Source organism: Parasteatoda tepidariorum, chromosome 1 (genome assembly GCF_982258835.1).
Source record: "Parasteatoda tepidariorum strain Cologne lab strain chromosome 1, Ptep-v5.0, whole genome shotgun sequence".
In the NCBI taxonomy this organism is placed as follows: domain Eukaryota; kingdom Metazoa; phylum Arthropoda; class Arachnida; order Araneae; family Theridiidae; genus Parasteatoda; species Parasteatoda tepidariorum.
The window spans coordinates 12,188,080-12,205,662 of NC_141755.1; the positions used below are offsets into that span (position 1 = coordinate 12,188,080).

Sequence of the window (17,583 nt, forward strand, 5' to 3'; positions counted from 1 at the left end):
TTGAATTCTACGAAAAAAATTTTTTTTTAAGGAAAGAATATCTCCCTTCTATTAAGATGAAAACCAATTAAACTTTTCAGTTAGTTTTCGAACGCCATCGTCAGGACAGTTTGTAGCGAGCTCCAAAAACTCAGTGCTGGAGAACTGACCCGATGTTTCCAGTGAAGTTTTAATGTATACTCAGATCAATGGGAGTTTCCAAAACATAAATTTTTTATTAAACTTTTTTTTCTCCCGATTTATTTGGATCAAAATTAAGTGAAAATATAAAAATAATAAAAATACGTGTCTTTTTACTAATTTATAATTGTCACGAAACTTAAAATTTAATTTTAGCAGCCTAGAAGAAATAATTTTCTACTATCTAACATTCCAACAGAGGTGTGTAAAAGCCTGTTAAAACGGTTCAAGTTCTTAAATCCAGAATGATTGAAATTGATGAAAACTTGTTTTGCTTGGAGTTTGGAACGTATGAACGAACATCCAAGTTCTTGGTATGAAGCATTCCATCAAAGATTTTTTTTAACCAACAAATTTCTAAAGTTTCATGACGTCTGTGAGCGGGTATATGATCATTTCAATTTGTTATTTGTGATGCAGAGCAAGATGATGCAGAGCAAGATGATGCAGAGCAAGGAGTCTCAAAATAGTAAGTGCGCCAAAAACATCGATAAAGTGAGCCAAAGGGTGAGTTTGGCGAAGTTCCCTCTTGTTGTAGGGGTTGCACCCATTTAGGAATCAGTAGAAGGTTTGCATAGCTGAGGAGACGTGACCTGTTTTGTGATGACGCACCCTGGTGAGTGATTCCTAGATTCTCTTCCCCTTTGTATTACTTAATCAATTGTAATTATGTAACCAAGAGTATTTCTATAATTAAAATTTAACTTTTAATATGAGTTTTCTAATTTTAACTAAAACTAACTTAATTCCTATTAACGTGATACAATAAAGCGTATCAATTGACCAGGATTTATATTCATATTAGTCATCCTGTAGTGCCTAGAATCAGGAAAGAGTGTTAACGATGATCAATTCGTTAACTGTTCAAAAGCATGTGCCTTCATCTTCTTTTGCACTGTGTCTTTTAGAAGAATGCAATAAGGGGGGGGGGGTGCGTCTAAGAATCTCCAACCTTTTTTTTTGTCTTCTTTGAACCTTGGTCAGTATAACAATATTTCACATGTACAATACTTCACTCGTATTTCATAATTCGCGTTGTATCCCTGTTTTAACATACGGAGTCAAACTAACATATCATAATACTGAACGGAATAAATTTTCGTTGAATGAACATATTATGCATGTAATGATAAAAAAAAAAAAAAATTAAGAAAATGTTTTTATACCTAAAACAATTTGCAAATGATTGCTTTTAATGACATAATTTTTCAAACCCAATGAAGTAAAATATGCACAGTTCAATAACGTAAAAACTGTATTCCAGCAGCTAAAGAAAAGAAGAAAGCTTCATGTCTCCATTCATAGAAAGCTTCAAATGGTGACTCAGATTATATCTTTTCAAGTGGCAAATATAACAGAAAAATTATGGACACTTTTGTACTGCATAACGCATGAGCCCACCAATTCAACATTCCACTCATTCACGCACTCAAAATTTGTAAGCCTGCAGAAAAAGATATTTAACTTTCTATAAATCTGAGTAAAATTTTTCCCTGTGAAAAGTGAAAAGGAAAACTCCCTCCTACTGCATATAAAGTCTTATGATTTCGAGAACATTGATTAATTTACACACATCGGCAGTATGATTTCTAATATTGAGTATTGAACTTGCGAATGGCAGTAATAATGATGATGCGAATGGCTGTAATATTTGTTTAATAGGTCTTTTTTGTATATGTACAGGATTCCAAGTAAGTGGGAAAGACCTCATACAAGATTGATAATCGTGCAGATACAGACCCTAAAGCATTAAAGATCAATCGCTGGTGGATCGTGGCATCTGATGGGGTCCATTGGAGGAAACTGAGGCCGCCTTGACCAGTAGGGGGCTGTAGTGATATGAAGAAGAAGATTTTGAGTGCTAATTTTCAGATGCAATTTGAGACTCCTTGCTCTGCATCATTTGTTTTCATATATATATTAATCTAAGTAAATTAATCTGTAAGGATCTACTTGCGTTATTTTGATTTAATTTTACTTTATTTTGTAATTTTGTCTTCATGTAAGTACGATTTATAATTTGGATATAAACATAAACCACTCCCAGGCTTTTCATCCGACCTATCAGTGACATTAAAGAACTTGGAGAGTGTCAACGAATCATCCAATTTCTAGAACAGAGACATTTCTTCAAGTCCTTGGATGGATTCAAGATCGTAAAAACAAGTCTTAAGCTTAAATCACTTCTCTTGCTGCCTTCTGAGAATTCATTAACGATCAATCAGTCACTAATAGTAACCAATAGGAAAACGTTTCTATTGGAATAGGAATTGTCCCATAAGAATAGTGTAATTAACTTGTTGTTCGCAACTGCAATTAATATTATTATTGATTAAAATATATTATGCAAGGGATATACACTACCTTACAATAATGGATGAGACACTTTCTGTTTTTAATATTTTCTTTTCAATTTCTCACGAAATACTCAGAGGACTATTTTGTAATTTTAGAAGAGTTTAGTTCATGCATTGTTTCATATTTTACGATAAAACTTAAAGTTCTCGAGGTTTGAGGGATAGACAATAAATTACGAAAGAAAACAAGCATTTTTTAGCACCCTGCGTAAGAAAATCAAGCAATAAGCTTGCAACTTGTAACAATTACTTTGGTTGTTATTTGCAATAACTGCATAACATTTCGTAGATCTAGCTTAAATATTTTAAGAGCTATGAACATTTTTATTAAAAAAAACTAATTTTTTGTCTTATGTTTTTTTCTATAACATTCAAGATATTCGGTAAAGTTAAATAAAATTTTTGGAGCAATTTAAAATTATTTATAAAATTATTGCTTTAAAATTTGAAAAAAAATTTAAAAATTTGCAGGATATGAATATTTAAAGCAGTTCTTTTATGCTGCGCATGCACGGAAAAAAATTCTATTTATTTTTACATAATTTGTAGTGAATCTTATTTGGCAACTAATGGAAAAAATTAGATTCAAATACCTTAAAAACATTAAAACATCAGGCAATTTTCTAAGTAGTTTTTGTACTATTTAAAAGAAGCTCAAAACGATAAGGTTTTTTCTACATATTAATTTCGTTCTTGCTGTGCAGTTGTTATGAGGTAGTGTAATTTTATGTATATATATATATATATATATATATATATATATATGTATATATATATATATATATATATATATATATATATATATATATATATATATATATATATATATATATATATATATATATATATATATATATATATATATATATATATATATATATATATATATATATATATATATATATATATATATATATATATATATATATATATATATATATATATATATATATATATATATATATATATATATATATATATATATATATATATATATATATATATATATATATATATATATATATATATATATATATATATATATATATATATATATATATATATATATATATATATATATATATATATATATATATATATATATATATATATATATATATATATATATATATATATATATATATATATATATATATATATATATATATATATATATATATATATATATATATATATATATATATATATATATATATATATATATATATAACTGAAAGTGTCTCTTCCGTTAGTGTGGGGGATAGTGTAGTTCAGTTGAGAGAGATGATGAAAGACCCAAACTAGCCAAAAACAATCTAAATCTCGTGGGAAGAAAACAGTGAGAAAACAGAATCTTTCTATTGGTTGTCTTGCAAGCATGGATAATGTTTGAAAAAATAGCCTTTGTTGAGTTTCTATAATTCATTGAAATATATTAGTCATTGAAATATATTATTTTTAGTAGGGAGGCTCTTCACTTACGTCGTACTTGAGTTGCACAATGGGCTATTGGCGATGGTCTGGAGATTGTCCTTGGGGATGATCTAAAAAAGACATACCATCACAATTTAGACACAGATTTGAAGGGGTAAGAAGTTTTCTCCATATCCCTGTACCCATGGTACTGCTCAGCGACAGACTACAAGACTCTCGATTCGATTCGACGAGCATGTACATCACATGGATTATTATTTTCAGTAAAATGAATACTTAGTAGTGAATACTTTGATATGTTTCATTCTTTTTATTTTTTTTTTGTCTCAAAATTATCTATAAATAATCATGATCTGTTATTATAACAATCAGAGTCGACGCATTTAATACATTTTGGAGTTTTCTTGGTACAATCTCTTTTTATAAATTTTGCAGGCTTCTTAACATTCTTATTTTGTGAGATAACACTGCGGAGATTTTGAGCTTTTCAAATTTGACCCATCACTAATGATTTACACCGATCACATAATACGTTAAAAATAAAAATTACGTTATATCACTTTAAAAGAGCATCAAATATTAAGAAATTTTCCATTAACTGATTTTGGGACCGAATCTGTAAAAGTCATTTCAAAATTGTGGCTAGCTAACGCTGTTTGACTATCGTATTACTTGTGATTATAGGTGATAAAGCGTTCGCCTTCCAATGAGGTGAACCGTGGTTCGATCCCGGCGATGGTTGGTCGATACGAATTCCGCATCTGGCTTGTCCCGACCGCAGTGCTGACGTGAAATATCCACAGTGGTAGACGGATCATGAGTTAGAGTCCCCTTGCCGTCAGACTAACCGTGGGAGGTTCTCGTGGTCTTCCTCTCCATGTAACGCAAATGCGGGTTATTTCCATCAAAAAGTCCTCCAAATGGCAAATTTCTCCAAATACTTGATCCAGGAGTTCCCTTGTCTTCTGGATTGGGCTCAAAATTACAAGGCTACGTATTTGAACATTAGTAGTCGAAAACCCAAAAATCGGGTCGGCTGTTCAGCAACGGTTATAATTATAATGTAATAAAATATTGCAAACACTGCCGGCCGAAGACTCCCCGTGCAGTAAATTGTGACTGATGCACGTTAAATCTGTCGGGTGACAATGTCCACCTAGTTCCCATAACAAATCATACCTCTGGGGGTACTGATCCAGGAGTTTCCTTGTCTTCTGGATTGGCTCAAAATTGCAAAGCTGCGGAGTTGAACATTAGTAGTCGTAAACCCAGAATCTGGGTCGGCTGTTCAACGACGATAATAAAAAAAATATTGCAAACAATTAATTTTAAATTACAATGTACGCTTCCTATCCATTTTAAATTAGGAATAGAAAACAGACGAAATTCGGTATTATATTACCTAATCTCGTCTGACGCGCATCTAATGATGCAGATCCCAGTGTGAGGGCTACTATACAATCGTTTATCGCAACTAGTTAATGCGTAAAATATTACTTGATAATAACGTAAATGTTTAAATAACAACTTTAAAAAAGTAAAGGACTATTTTTCAATAATTATTATTGCTTAAAGAAACAGGAATGTATGTCACTGCGATGACATTTGTATTAAGGGAAAATAATCGAAATAAACTGTGAATTCATTAAGAGATCTTAATAGAATCCAATAGTGATTCCTGGGAAGTGCTGAGGGATTATGAATCCAAGAGGAAGCTTTTTATTTTTAAAATAAAATAACAAAAATATTTTTTTTCAAACAAACAATAACCTCAAAACATTTTCTTATTAAAATTCTTCTTAATGAAATAAGTTTGGAATAGCGAAGTTGAAACTGTTTAAAGAGTGAACCTATTTTGTTCATTATTTTTTTTTTTTAAATACTATCTAGTGGTCACTTAGGCAGAGCTGCCCCTAAAAAGGATAGAAATACTAATTTGAAGGGGAAAAAAAAATCGCAAATGAACCAATTTGGCAGTAAATTCTTCATTCTTATTCTGTGACTTTTAAAATCTTCTAAAAATTATTACTTTCCCTTTTCGTTTTTGCTACTTTTATATTGGTTTTATTATTGATACTTGTAAATTAAGTTTTCATAACTGAATTAAACTAATTATGATGAGAGTAATTAAGTTTCTAAACTAGGTTTTCATAACTGGTAGAAGAATATGATTCGATAAAATGCATTTGGAAAAGAGATAATTGCTAAATAAAGAAAATGCACAGGAATAAAATTTGTTTTAAAAATATACTTCACTTATTTAACAAGCAATAAAAGCAAAAGAAACCATTTTATTTTTTAATCATACATAATTTTGTTTTCAAGAACAAGCACTTATAAGACATCAGGCACTAATAAACTATTCACCACTGCTATTATATAGTATGCATACATAGCTTTTTGCCAAGCGCACTTAGTTTAAGGAAGAAAAAAGTTTACTCATAACAAAATTGTGTATGATAATTTTTGATATGTTCTGAGAGCGGAAACGTTTGCATTCTGTTTCACCGCATTTTTACATGTCAGATCCTGTCAATTGCCAGCTTTGAAAATGCATTCTTATTTATTCTTCAGTTGGAGCTGCCTCAGGAGCTGCTGCTGCTTCGGCTTCGGCTGGAGCTGCGTCATCTGAGGCACCGGAATCACTTGCCCCATCTGAGGCACCAGAATCACTTGCCTCATCTGATGTACCTGAATCACTTCCGTCATCAACAGGAGCTTCAGTGGGTGCTGCAGTTGTTGGTGGTATTTGGCAGATGCCATTGTTCTGTAAAAAATTAATGTCATTTAGCCATAGAGCAATATTTTTAGATTCATTTTCTGAATAAAATTCCCTCTATTAATTTGCTGCTGCCCAAAAAAGAAAATGAAACTTTATTGTAAATCCAATAAATTTTTAAAAAAAGCTCGTATTTTTCAGCATTTTATTTGCTTCAAATGATGGGAAATAGCCTTCGACAGTAAAATGAGGAGATAGAACTGAAGAGGCGACGGCTAGGAGAGAACGCCAAACTTGCGTTCCATTGCTTGATTGATTGTTCTTTTGATTATTATTGACTGATTTACAGATTTTTTTGCTATTGTCATCGACAGAGACATATTATATAAGATGAACCACTCTGATCAAAATAGCGCTATAAAAAAAGTTATGCGCCATTGCTACCCATCTGGGCTTTTTTGTCGTCTCCTACTACTGGCGCAACGACAGTTTTTACAACTTTTTCCCCTTCTTATCATAGCAATTAGAGACTCGTACTGCTTAATTTCGTCATTTGAAATATAAATAAGTACTATTTAGAGCTGAATACTCTTAGATGTAAATTTTTAAAAGTGTGTATTTTCTAAAAATACCAAAATAAGTTCTACTTTTTGTAATGAAAGTGAATGATAAATATTTCCTTTCTAAGAGAATCACTAGATGGCGGAACCAGTTACTATAGTTAATAGTTCCATAAAGTTTTTAATCCATTGAAGTCAAATATATCGATTTACTATACTATAAAATTTTCTTTTTTTTTATTTTATAAAGTGGATTCCCTTTCCTCCCTTCTTACATGAAAAAAGGTAAAAATTAATTTCGATAAAAGGAAAAAAAGGGAGTTTTGTAAATTTTATTCTTGAAAGGAACAATGAAAAACTTTAATTTTTATTACTGTCATTAGATAGCAGCATCATTAGGAGGAGGCGTGCTCGTTTTAAATTTTATATACGTTTTTAAAAATCGAGTGGTGCCTCTTATTTTTTCCTCTTTTGGTATCTTTTAGCTGGGAAATGTTAAGCATCATCATCAAAAACAAATCTTTGAGAATGAAAATTAGTGGTGAAGGAAACATTGTTGAGAAAACAGCATACTGTAAACAAGATAATTTTTAAACCTATCTTCTTTTTTTTTTTTTTGAAAATTAAATATAATTTTTCATTATGCTATGCAAATTGAATGCGTAAAGCTCCATTTTAGAAATGTGCAGCAGATGATGCATTTCTTGTTTTATTTATATGTATGCTCGTGTAAATTGGATAACCAAATCAAATGTAGAGCTTTGCAATTTTTTTAAATAGACGAAAGTATGATTTTGATCATTGTTTACGGGCTAATGAGCTTGACATTACACTTAAAAAAACATTACTTTAAAATCTCTCAAAAATGTTTCGGATATCAAAACTGCCTCGGTCACGATGTATAAAATATTCTAACACGGTTACGAAATGGGTTATAAATAAGCTTCTTCACCTTCTTCTCTCCCTGTTGTACACATACTAATCCTTCTTCACATGGGCAGGTACTACCAACATAGAAATCTCCGAAGATGGGAACTGTTTTATCAACTACGTGGCATTTTCCACCTAGAATAAATTTAATGCGTCAACTATAAATAAAATGTTAGCTTAAGTATGAATTATAATAAGTGCATAATCTAATAATATAATAATGCATAACCTAACATTGCATAATCTATAGTAAGTGCGTAATCTGATTGTGCACTTCAGTCTAAAGCTATTCTTGAATATAGTATCCTTGAAGTCCTTCTTCGGGCGTTCCCAGTTGTGGCGGTAAGCGATAACTGTCCTGTTTGAAATAGCGCGTGCAGGGTGGGAGTAAGAGGGGGAAGGGGCTACTGGAGCTATAGTCCCAGGCCCCTATATTTTCTTGAGGCCCCTTAAAGTTAATAAAGATAAAATTGATTTTTGTGATTCTTTAAAACAATTATTAGGTATTCTTAACATTAATGTCCGGCAGGGCGCTGCACTCATGTTCGTGAGAACAGGAGTTCAAATCCAGCAGGCCGAAGACTACCCGTGTAGTAAATGGTGACTGGTCCACGTTACATCTGTCGGGTCACGAAGTCCTCTACATTCCCATAACAAATTATACCTCTAGGGTACTGAATTGGATATTGATCGTTCTCTGGTTCAGGTCAAAATTACGATCTGTGGGTGAATGGATGTATGAATGAGTCCGTCCCATAAACGGGTGTGACGTATGGGTGCGGCAGAAGTCGAATTCTAGGCCATAGATGGCTCCACTGGAAAACAGGAACAATCGCGCCTCTTGTTTTAATGGCCTATAACAGGGGTGGTGAACCTTTATACACCAACGTGCCATTTTTTCAAAAAATTGTTTAATGAAGTCATAGACGTGCCGTCAAAAAATTTTGACTTCGTGATTATTGGGAAAATAATACGCATTACTAGATACTATCAGCTCAAAACTCTTTGTTTACTATGAAAGAAGAATATATTTTGCAATGTCTCAGTTATACGCGCAATTCAACTTAAAGCAACATGACTCCTGTTGTTACAGATTAGATGACAAACAACTTATATTAGGTTGTAAGATGTTAGTTTAAGCAGGACTGTTAATTTTTTTTGCTAGTTATTTATTGTTAGCTTGTTTTTCATGGTTATTGTTTATTTGACATTAGTTATTAATTTTTTGTTAAAAATTTTTTTTTGTGAATTATAATTTTATTTGTTAATATGCTTCATAGTGAACTTTGCGATCTGTGGCGTGCCCAGAAAATTTTGTCACGTGCCATAAATGGCACGCGTGCCATTGGTTCGCCATCCCTGGCCTATAACAATAACAAAAACAACCTTAATGTCTTACAATTTGCTTTTAGAATCCTTAAAAGTCTTATGCATTTTTAAATGTAAAATTCGGGAAATAGATAAACAAATTATGTTTCAGCCTCTTATCTCAATTTCTAATTTTTTCTACTTTCTTCTTTTGCTTTAAGTCACAAGTTCTTAGTTTTTCGAACTAATTGTTTGCACTCATCTATAAAACCCTTACAGTTTTCTGGGGTCTTCGTTGGCAGAAATTGAACAAATCTAGAAAAACTTAAAAATCATAATTTGTCTCTCTCAAATTTTTAAAATGTGTATGTTTGGTAGTTCTCATAAGATGTTCTTGTTGGCATGGACATTTAAGCAAATACTAATGGTTAATGTAAATATTTTTTTTTAAAATATAAAAAAAAAGATTCAAAAAAAAATTTTTTTTCTTGAATTTTATAAACAAGTTAAATTGGATTTGAATTTTATAAGGAGTTTCAGTATTTCTGAATACAGGTAAGTTTTGGATAATTTGGTATAGGTTAAGCCCCAATTAGGTCTAGGCCTCATCAAACCTTAACCCAACCCTAGGGGGAGAAGGACTGGTTTAGTATTCCCGTTTCAGGCAGTGATTTCCTTTCTCGTGATACGAATTAGCTTGGCTTTAAAATAAATTTCAAAATATAATTTATGCGCCAACCCAACTATAATACTGCATAATATTTTATAATGAAATATTCCCTTTTTTAATATAGTAGGTATAAATTTTCTACGTTAAACATTTTAAAAATTTTGTTCGAGTTGTTTTTGCTTTTGTAGAGAAAATCGGGCAATATGATTATGCAATCAATATTTTTTTAATATAAAAACATATATTAGTTTAAAATTAAAGCCTAGATTCGAGTTTAAGGCATTCAAACTGCGTCTTTTTATTTTCTTTGGTCAAAGAGTTTATCGAATAATTAACAGTTTTCTATTAGCGATTTTCAGCCACGATGGCTCAGTGGCATTGAACTGTAACAGTGAAGAACTTGGATTGGATTCCAAGTGATGGCTTAAAGCCCACCCCTCTTCAAGTTGATGGACATCAGCTTATCTGGGAATTAAAGGCAGCTTGTGCGAAATACTGACCACATTATTACCAACATGCTGTTGGTCATGAAATTACTGAGCCTTAACCACCCTGATCCATTTGGTCCACAAAAGGCTGTTGACGGATAGCTTGATGTTTATTAGCCATTTTACCAATTTCTTAAGATTTTTTATGATTAAACTGTTAAAACATGAAAACGAAGAAACAGTATTTAAAAGATTTTATGGATTAAGAGAAAATTTCTGGAAATACAGCATTCGAGTTTGAAACTTTTGTTAGGAAATCAGCTGAAAATATGTAAATAACTTACTTTTTTTCGTTATTTAAATAAGAAGGTTTTTAATGAGAAAATGTGCTGCGCTATCTGCTCCTATCTGGCAGTACATTTTATGAAGCAGACGTACCATATTTACTAAAATTTCGCTTAAAACTTTCGTTCACTCTTTAACTGTAATAAAAACGAAACTAATTGTTTTGAAATCAGCTTCATGCACCCTCACCTGCAAAATGCTTTTATTTCAATAGGATGGAAGATGTTCCTAATAAATTATCATAAAAAAAGTTTTTTGTAAAAGAAACTTTTTAAATTTACATAAGAGCTTAAAATCAGTTAAAAGTAATCAGTGTTAAAACCTACCACTCATTTTTAAAAAAATTGCAAGTATTTAAAAAAAATTGTTAAAAAAATTGCAAGTATTTAAATAAATGAAATAAATTGAAATGACTGGATGAAAGAGTTTTTTTTCCTCCAGTAAAACCACCGGAAATGAAGAGAACCGGCTTTAAGGTATGTAGGTATTTTATTTGGTTTTCACTAGAGCTGCACAATGGGTTATTGGCGATGGTCTGGGAAGTATCCTTGAGGATGATCCAAAGACATATCATTGCAATTTTGATCCTCTGTAGAGCGGATAGCTCCCCTGCTTTGGTAGTCTGACGACCTGCGCAAAGTCGAGCACTTTACGGTAGAACAGTTTAACGAGGATACCACGCACCTTTGGTTCATACGTAGGCTTATTAAAGTGGTCACTCATCTGCTTACTGACCTCAGCCAGTGATACTTGACTTCGGTGTTCTACGTTGAACCGTTTCTTGACGATCAGTCCATTTCGGGACCGAACCGGTATTGAAACCAAACGAATCAGGCATTAATTATCTATTCATTTATCTTCATATTTAAATCGGAATATTAAAATAATTTATATATAATATACCTTACCTTCTGGTGTCATAGGTAAGCAAACTCCCCCAAAGGGTGGAACTCCAGCGCAACAAGTGCCTTCAGCACATTCCTCCTGTTCAATGCATTTAGCAGCTAAGACAGCCTATAAAATAGGGTTTTGTATCATGTATAGTCATAAACATATTCGATTGAAATACAATAGTTTTTATAAACATGTAAGGTAAAGTGACTCTACGTAGATTTAACAGCTTAATTTTTATTCATAGGTATCTTTCTAAAATGGGTTTGTTGGAGATCATCTGCAATCTTTTAAGTCCGTCAATAAGTTCGTCAGTACGTTCATAGAATTTACCAATAACCGCAACCAAATTAACTAAAAATTTAACATTTTTTTGAGTACTTATCAACTTTTCGTGCTTCCAAATCGCAAAGACATCCTACTGTTAATGATGTCCATTTTTTTATCTTCCTTTTTAATTGGCTAAGTGTACTTCAAGAAGAAGAAGATATCCCATACCCACACATGTGACCTATGACGTCAACACCAGCTATTTTCTTCGCAAAATGGAGTATTAAAGTTGTGCTAAGTTTCTCTACATAAGTTAGAATGTTAATTAACGATTAATTAACGAAATACAGAGCACATCGAATTTATTGAAATATAATTCTTTTTCGTCTACTTCTTTTACTTAACTTAGATTTATTACTTGTTCACGTATTTTATTGTAACCTTGATATATTTTTGTTCTGTGTAAATGGCAACTTCAATGCATTGTTTATATTCCACATAAATTCGTGCCTGTACTTATGTTAAGTCTTTTGTGTAAGTATATAGTGAAAGAATTGAAACTTTTGAGAAAGAGCCTCCGTTTAAAAATTTAGAATGTGTCACTTTAGTAAATTGATTTAACGGGCTTGGCTAACTCGATATAGAATGGAAAGAACAGTTGCTAACGTAAACAAATGCCATGTTTCAACAACCAATCGGATCGAGATATCCACACAACGTCACTTGCATTTATCCCATTGTTAGAAATAAATGTTAGAAAAAAAATTTATAATGATGGAAACCTTTTTGCTTGAAAAAAAACAATATTTCTGTTCCTTTATGCAACAGTTTCATGCCGTAACCCCATCTATAAATTCCTACAGTTTCTCAATTTTTAATCGTATTGATAAAACAGAAATTAACGTTTATTTACAAAGATAACTTTATGGTCAACAGGTACCTCAGAATCAAGATAAATAATATTCCGTAATACTAAAATTAAGTTGGAATAAATAGTTTTAGTGGCTAGTGCTCATGTGATTTTTTAATTCTTATTTAAGTCAGCTTTTTAAAACAAGCGTTTGTTAAATAACAATTTATTTAATTTAAATTTTAGTAAATAGAGTTATTTTTAAGTAAAGTTGATTAAAAATATTAAAAATATAAAAACAATTGAAAATCACATTACAACATGAGCTTAAAAAAATATCCCATTCCCACTTATATCTAATATTTAAGCAGCTGCAGAACTTTCAAAATATTTAACAAAATTTTTTGTAAAAGTTTACGCTTCGTAAATGAAATAAAAAAGAATACGTAATTGTAAATCTTTGCATCATCAGGCAAAGAATAAAAAATCGCTTGGTGGTCTCACCTGTTCTCTTTTGTCATTATAATATATTAATTTTCAATATAATATATCATAATGGTTCGTTATAGTCTGCAAATTTTCACTGTTAAGTTTTAAATTATCAAGTCAATAAAAACACGTGGAGTTGAGAAAAAATTCAAAAATATCTTAGAAATACATTAAAGTAGTCATGTTTAATTTAAACGCAGATACAGATTTTTATGTTCCCATTTTCTTCACTGCTGTCAAACTATTACATAACTACAAATTGTTTTATAATACTTGAATCCGGAAGTTTATTCTCTAAGCAAAATTCATTTCAAAAATCAGAAAGAAAAAATTTAAAGATAATACAGTGATAAGCTAATAAAATTATTGCTATTCTTCTTATTATCATTAATGTTGTTGCAAAGTCGTTAGAAATCGTTTTAATCATTTGTTGAAAATTTTGTTCTCCCTTGTGATTTTCTATAAATGTGCAACGTAGCATTCGATGTAAATTTATTTAATATGGCTGAATTTAAAAGTTATGCTAATCTTACATTTCTGAAATAAATGTTAATTTAGGAATCGGACATAATTTAAAAGGAAATGATGAAACAAATTTAAAAAAACAAAAACGGATAAAGTGATAATGCCAGAATTGATATTTAGCAGAATGAGTTGCCTTTTATTTCTCTAGTACGTAAAAACAACATTAGGTGATAAACAGCATAGAAAATCTCTCAAAACTGAAGTTGCATTTAATATTTAACATTTATAACTAAATGTTGGTCAACAAATACGTCCTTTTTATATTATTTTATTGAAATTTATATATAATTAACATTTTTCCTGTTCGTTAAACCAGTTTCCCAATAGTTATTCAATTTTACGAGTTCTGAAAATTCTAAAATGAAAGTTTTTTTTTTTTAAAATTTAAAATATGTTTTAATGCAAAATAACTTCTAAAACGTAATTTATTTAATGAAATCATTTGTAATATTCCAACCAAATAGTTTGTAAATGATTGTAGTGCAGTAAAAATATTAATAAAGCACAAAAAACTATATTGGTCTAGTGGAATAAAATTGAATAAAAAATAATAAGATTTAGTCCGTTGACTCTGAAGTGTAAAACAATTAAATTCTTCGAAGCAGTACGTTTTGAAAATTTTCAAGAAATCAAGCAGAAACATATGTAATAGAAGCTGTGATAGAATGTGATAGAAGATGGATTAAAAAATTTATCTTAATATTGGAAAATTTTATCTTATAATTAAGACTCCATAAATTGTGCAAAAAGGAAATAGAATCGGAAAACTGCATAACTTACAATTGTCAGCAAAATTTTTATTTTTGAGCAAAATGTTTTAATTTACAGATAAAACTTCTCTTAATACTTTATTTTTCATTTTAATTTGTCTGTTACTATAATTAGGATTTGAACTAAAAGTCAAATTTTGAACACTGGTTAAAATCACTCCTTTGTTAAAATAATTTCCAAAATACTTTAAAACACAACATATTTTAAAAATGCATTATATTTATTGATTTCAGGTAAACATAGCCAACTAGTAGTATCAAAAACTTCGAACAATGCACAAATTAGTTTTGAATGCGTTGTAGTGATGCTTAGTTTAAAGAAATTAGTTAAACTTAAATATTTTTTGGAAGCATCTTTCAAAACAAAATATCTCTCTTTTAATATTTTACTAATTGGTGAGAATAATGGCAAAAACCACTTTTTTTTTCATGAAGAATTGAAACGATTATGCCTATTTCGGCTTTTTTTTTTAATTTCATAAAAATACTTAATGTTAATTTGTTAAGCAAACTCATGAAATTTGTCTACTAAAACCATTCAATAATGGAGAAACAGGTTGGAAAATTTGGTGATACTGCAATTTTTAAAGGTAATGCATTGTTTCATTTAAAAATGTTTCAAATTAATCAATAAATTGTTTTAATGTTTCAAGTTTCAAACTAATTTTAAGTTCAGTTTTCGGAGTTCACTTTGTTGAGTTAAGTAGAAGCTATTGAAAAAACTACTTACTGCTAAAAGGCAAGAAGATAACATAAAAGCAAAAGTAGTCTTCATTTTTACTTGGTATGAGTTTTTCCACTCGGTTAGAACACTCCTGTAGTTGAATTGTAGCTAGACTACTATTCTTTCTGATTTAAATACAAACTTAGATCCTTGATTTCAAAACAAAGACACATCTTTCTTATCTTATCTTTAAAGGATCGTTCCACGGACCTTCAGGGATTAAAGGAAAAAATCCACGAAAACGGATGTTTAAAATATGTGAAGGGACAATCGTGGTTGCTATAAATCCTAAAATATTTTTTGAAAACAAAATTTGGAAATATTGAGTAATTTTGTAGATGCGCACGAGTTACAAAGCCTTAGATTTACACATCCTGATTCTCTTTGTTTATCATGTCTGTCTTCAAGGCTTTACTCACAGTATTTTATGTTTAACTTTCTGATTCCCTGTTAGAATTTTTATTCTAAAATTGCAGTAAAATAACAGGCAGCAGTCTGTCTATTCAATTAGCTGATAATACGGCAAAGAACAATTCTTTCCTTTACGGTTTTGAAACTATTTGAAACTAAAATGGTAAAAAATAATAAATACCCAACTATACGGTTTTTTAACCATTTAATGCTAGGATGGTTTCAAAACCGTAAAAAAGAAATTTAACTGGTCATTGGAGCGAGGCTTTTCAGTAAGTAGTGGGCAATGGGATTAGATTTAGATTCAGTTGTGTTTTATCAAGTAAAGAAGGGAAATACTAGCTTCTTAAGCATTTTTATGGGGCTGCCATCTATGCGTGATTGAAAATATCGTATCAGAGTCACAAATGGAGTGCCGGACACTGGAAACTCTATATGTCTTGGATGGAGGAAACATTGTGGTTTCAACATTGGGACTCGAAACCCGTTCTTTCGGTCATAAAATTAACAGATTAGCCATCTTGGCTATGATATGTATACAACTGCATGGAGCTAAGTGATTTCATTAGGTGGACCAAGTTGGTGCGATAGAATTTTGGTTGCTTAAGCCTTTTAGGTGAAAGCAGTTAATAAACTGTTTTTCTCTCAGTAAACAGTTTGAATATCATCTTATTAATGGTTATTTGACTGTTTTGTGTGAATTTGGTAAAATAACTATTCCATAAATTGTTATTTAGCCATTTTTCCGAGGAATTTCTGACAGTGTTATTAGTGTTTTTTGAAAGTGAAGGATGATTTTCAAAATTACATATCTCTCATACATATGTGCTTAGAGCAGGGTAACGGCCATGTGCAAATTATGTCCAATTTTTTGTGTTATATTAAACTACTTACTTTTTAAAACACCTTTAGTTTGAAGAGTTTAGAGGAAAAGAGGCTCTAAGGAAAATTTGCGAAACATTTGTGATTTATCTGTGAGAGATCCCATTTTCGCCTTATTTTCACAATATAACATTTACACTGAAATGTCATTAAATTTACGATTGACAATTCTATGAAAACTCTATAGCACTGCACCTCATTTATGCGCATGTGAGGGCACTAGTGGTAACTGCGTATATAACCTGCTCTATGTTACTGTTACTCAGTCGGTGGTATTTAGAGCTTATACTGAAGTGGCATTAAATTTGTGATTATGCAAACTTTATAGCACTGCAACTTATGTGTGGATAAGTAATGACACTCTGTGTGCATGTGAGGGTTGTGGTGACTGCGTATATAACCTGCTTTGTGTTGCTGTGAATCAGTGGATGGTATTTAGAGCTTATACTGAAGTGCCGTTAAAGTTAGGATTAACAATACTATGCAAACTTTATAGCACTGCACCTCATTTGTGTGTATGTAACGGTACATGATGTGCATGTGAGGGCTGTCGTAACTGCGTACATGGTCTGCACTGTGGTAACTGCATTTTGTTACACTGCACCTCATTTATGCGCATGTGAGGGCACTAGTGGTAATCGCCTATATAACCTGCTCCTGCTCTGTGTTATTGTTATTCAGTGGATGGTATTTAGAGCTTATACTGAAGTGCCATTAAATTTAGGAATAACAATACTGTGCAAACTTTATAGTACTGCACCTCATTTGTGTGTCTGTAACGGTACATGATGTGCATGTGAGGGCTGCCGTAACTGCGTACATAGTCTGCACTGTGGTAGC

General features: G+C 31.1%; 1 protein-coding gene across 1 annotated transcript; it reads right to left on the bottom strand.

Moving 5' to 3' along the window:
• Positions 1-6,242: 6,242 nt before the first annotated feature.
• On the bottom strand, positions 6,243-15,545 carry LOC107454739 (uncharacterized). Its single transcript, XM_087159303.1, has 4 exons — positions 15,457-15,545; positions 11,840-11,945; positions 8,203-8,315; positions 6,243-6,738 (listed from the first exon to the last, which is right to left on the bottom strand). Exons 1-4 carry the CDS (start codon positions 15,499-15,501, stop codon positions 6,535-6,537), a joined length of 468 nt encoding a protein of 155 aa, XP_087015429.1. The 5' UTR covers positions 15,502-15,545; the 3' UTR covers positions 6,243-6,534.
• Between the last annotated feature and the right edge of the window lie 2,038 nt (positions 15,546-17,583).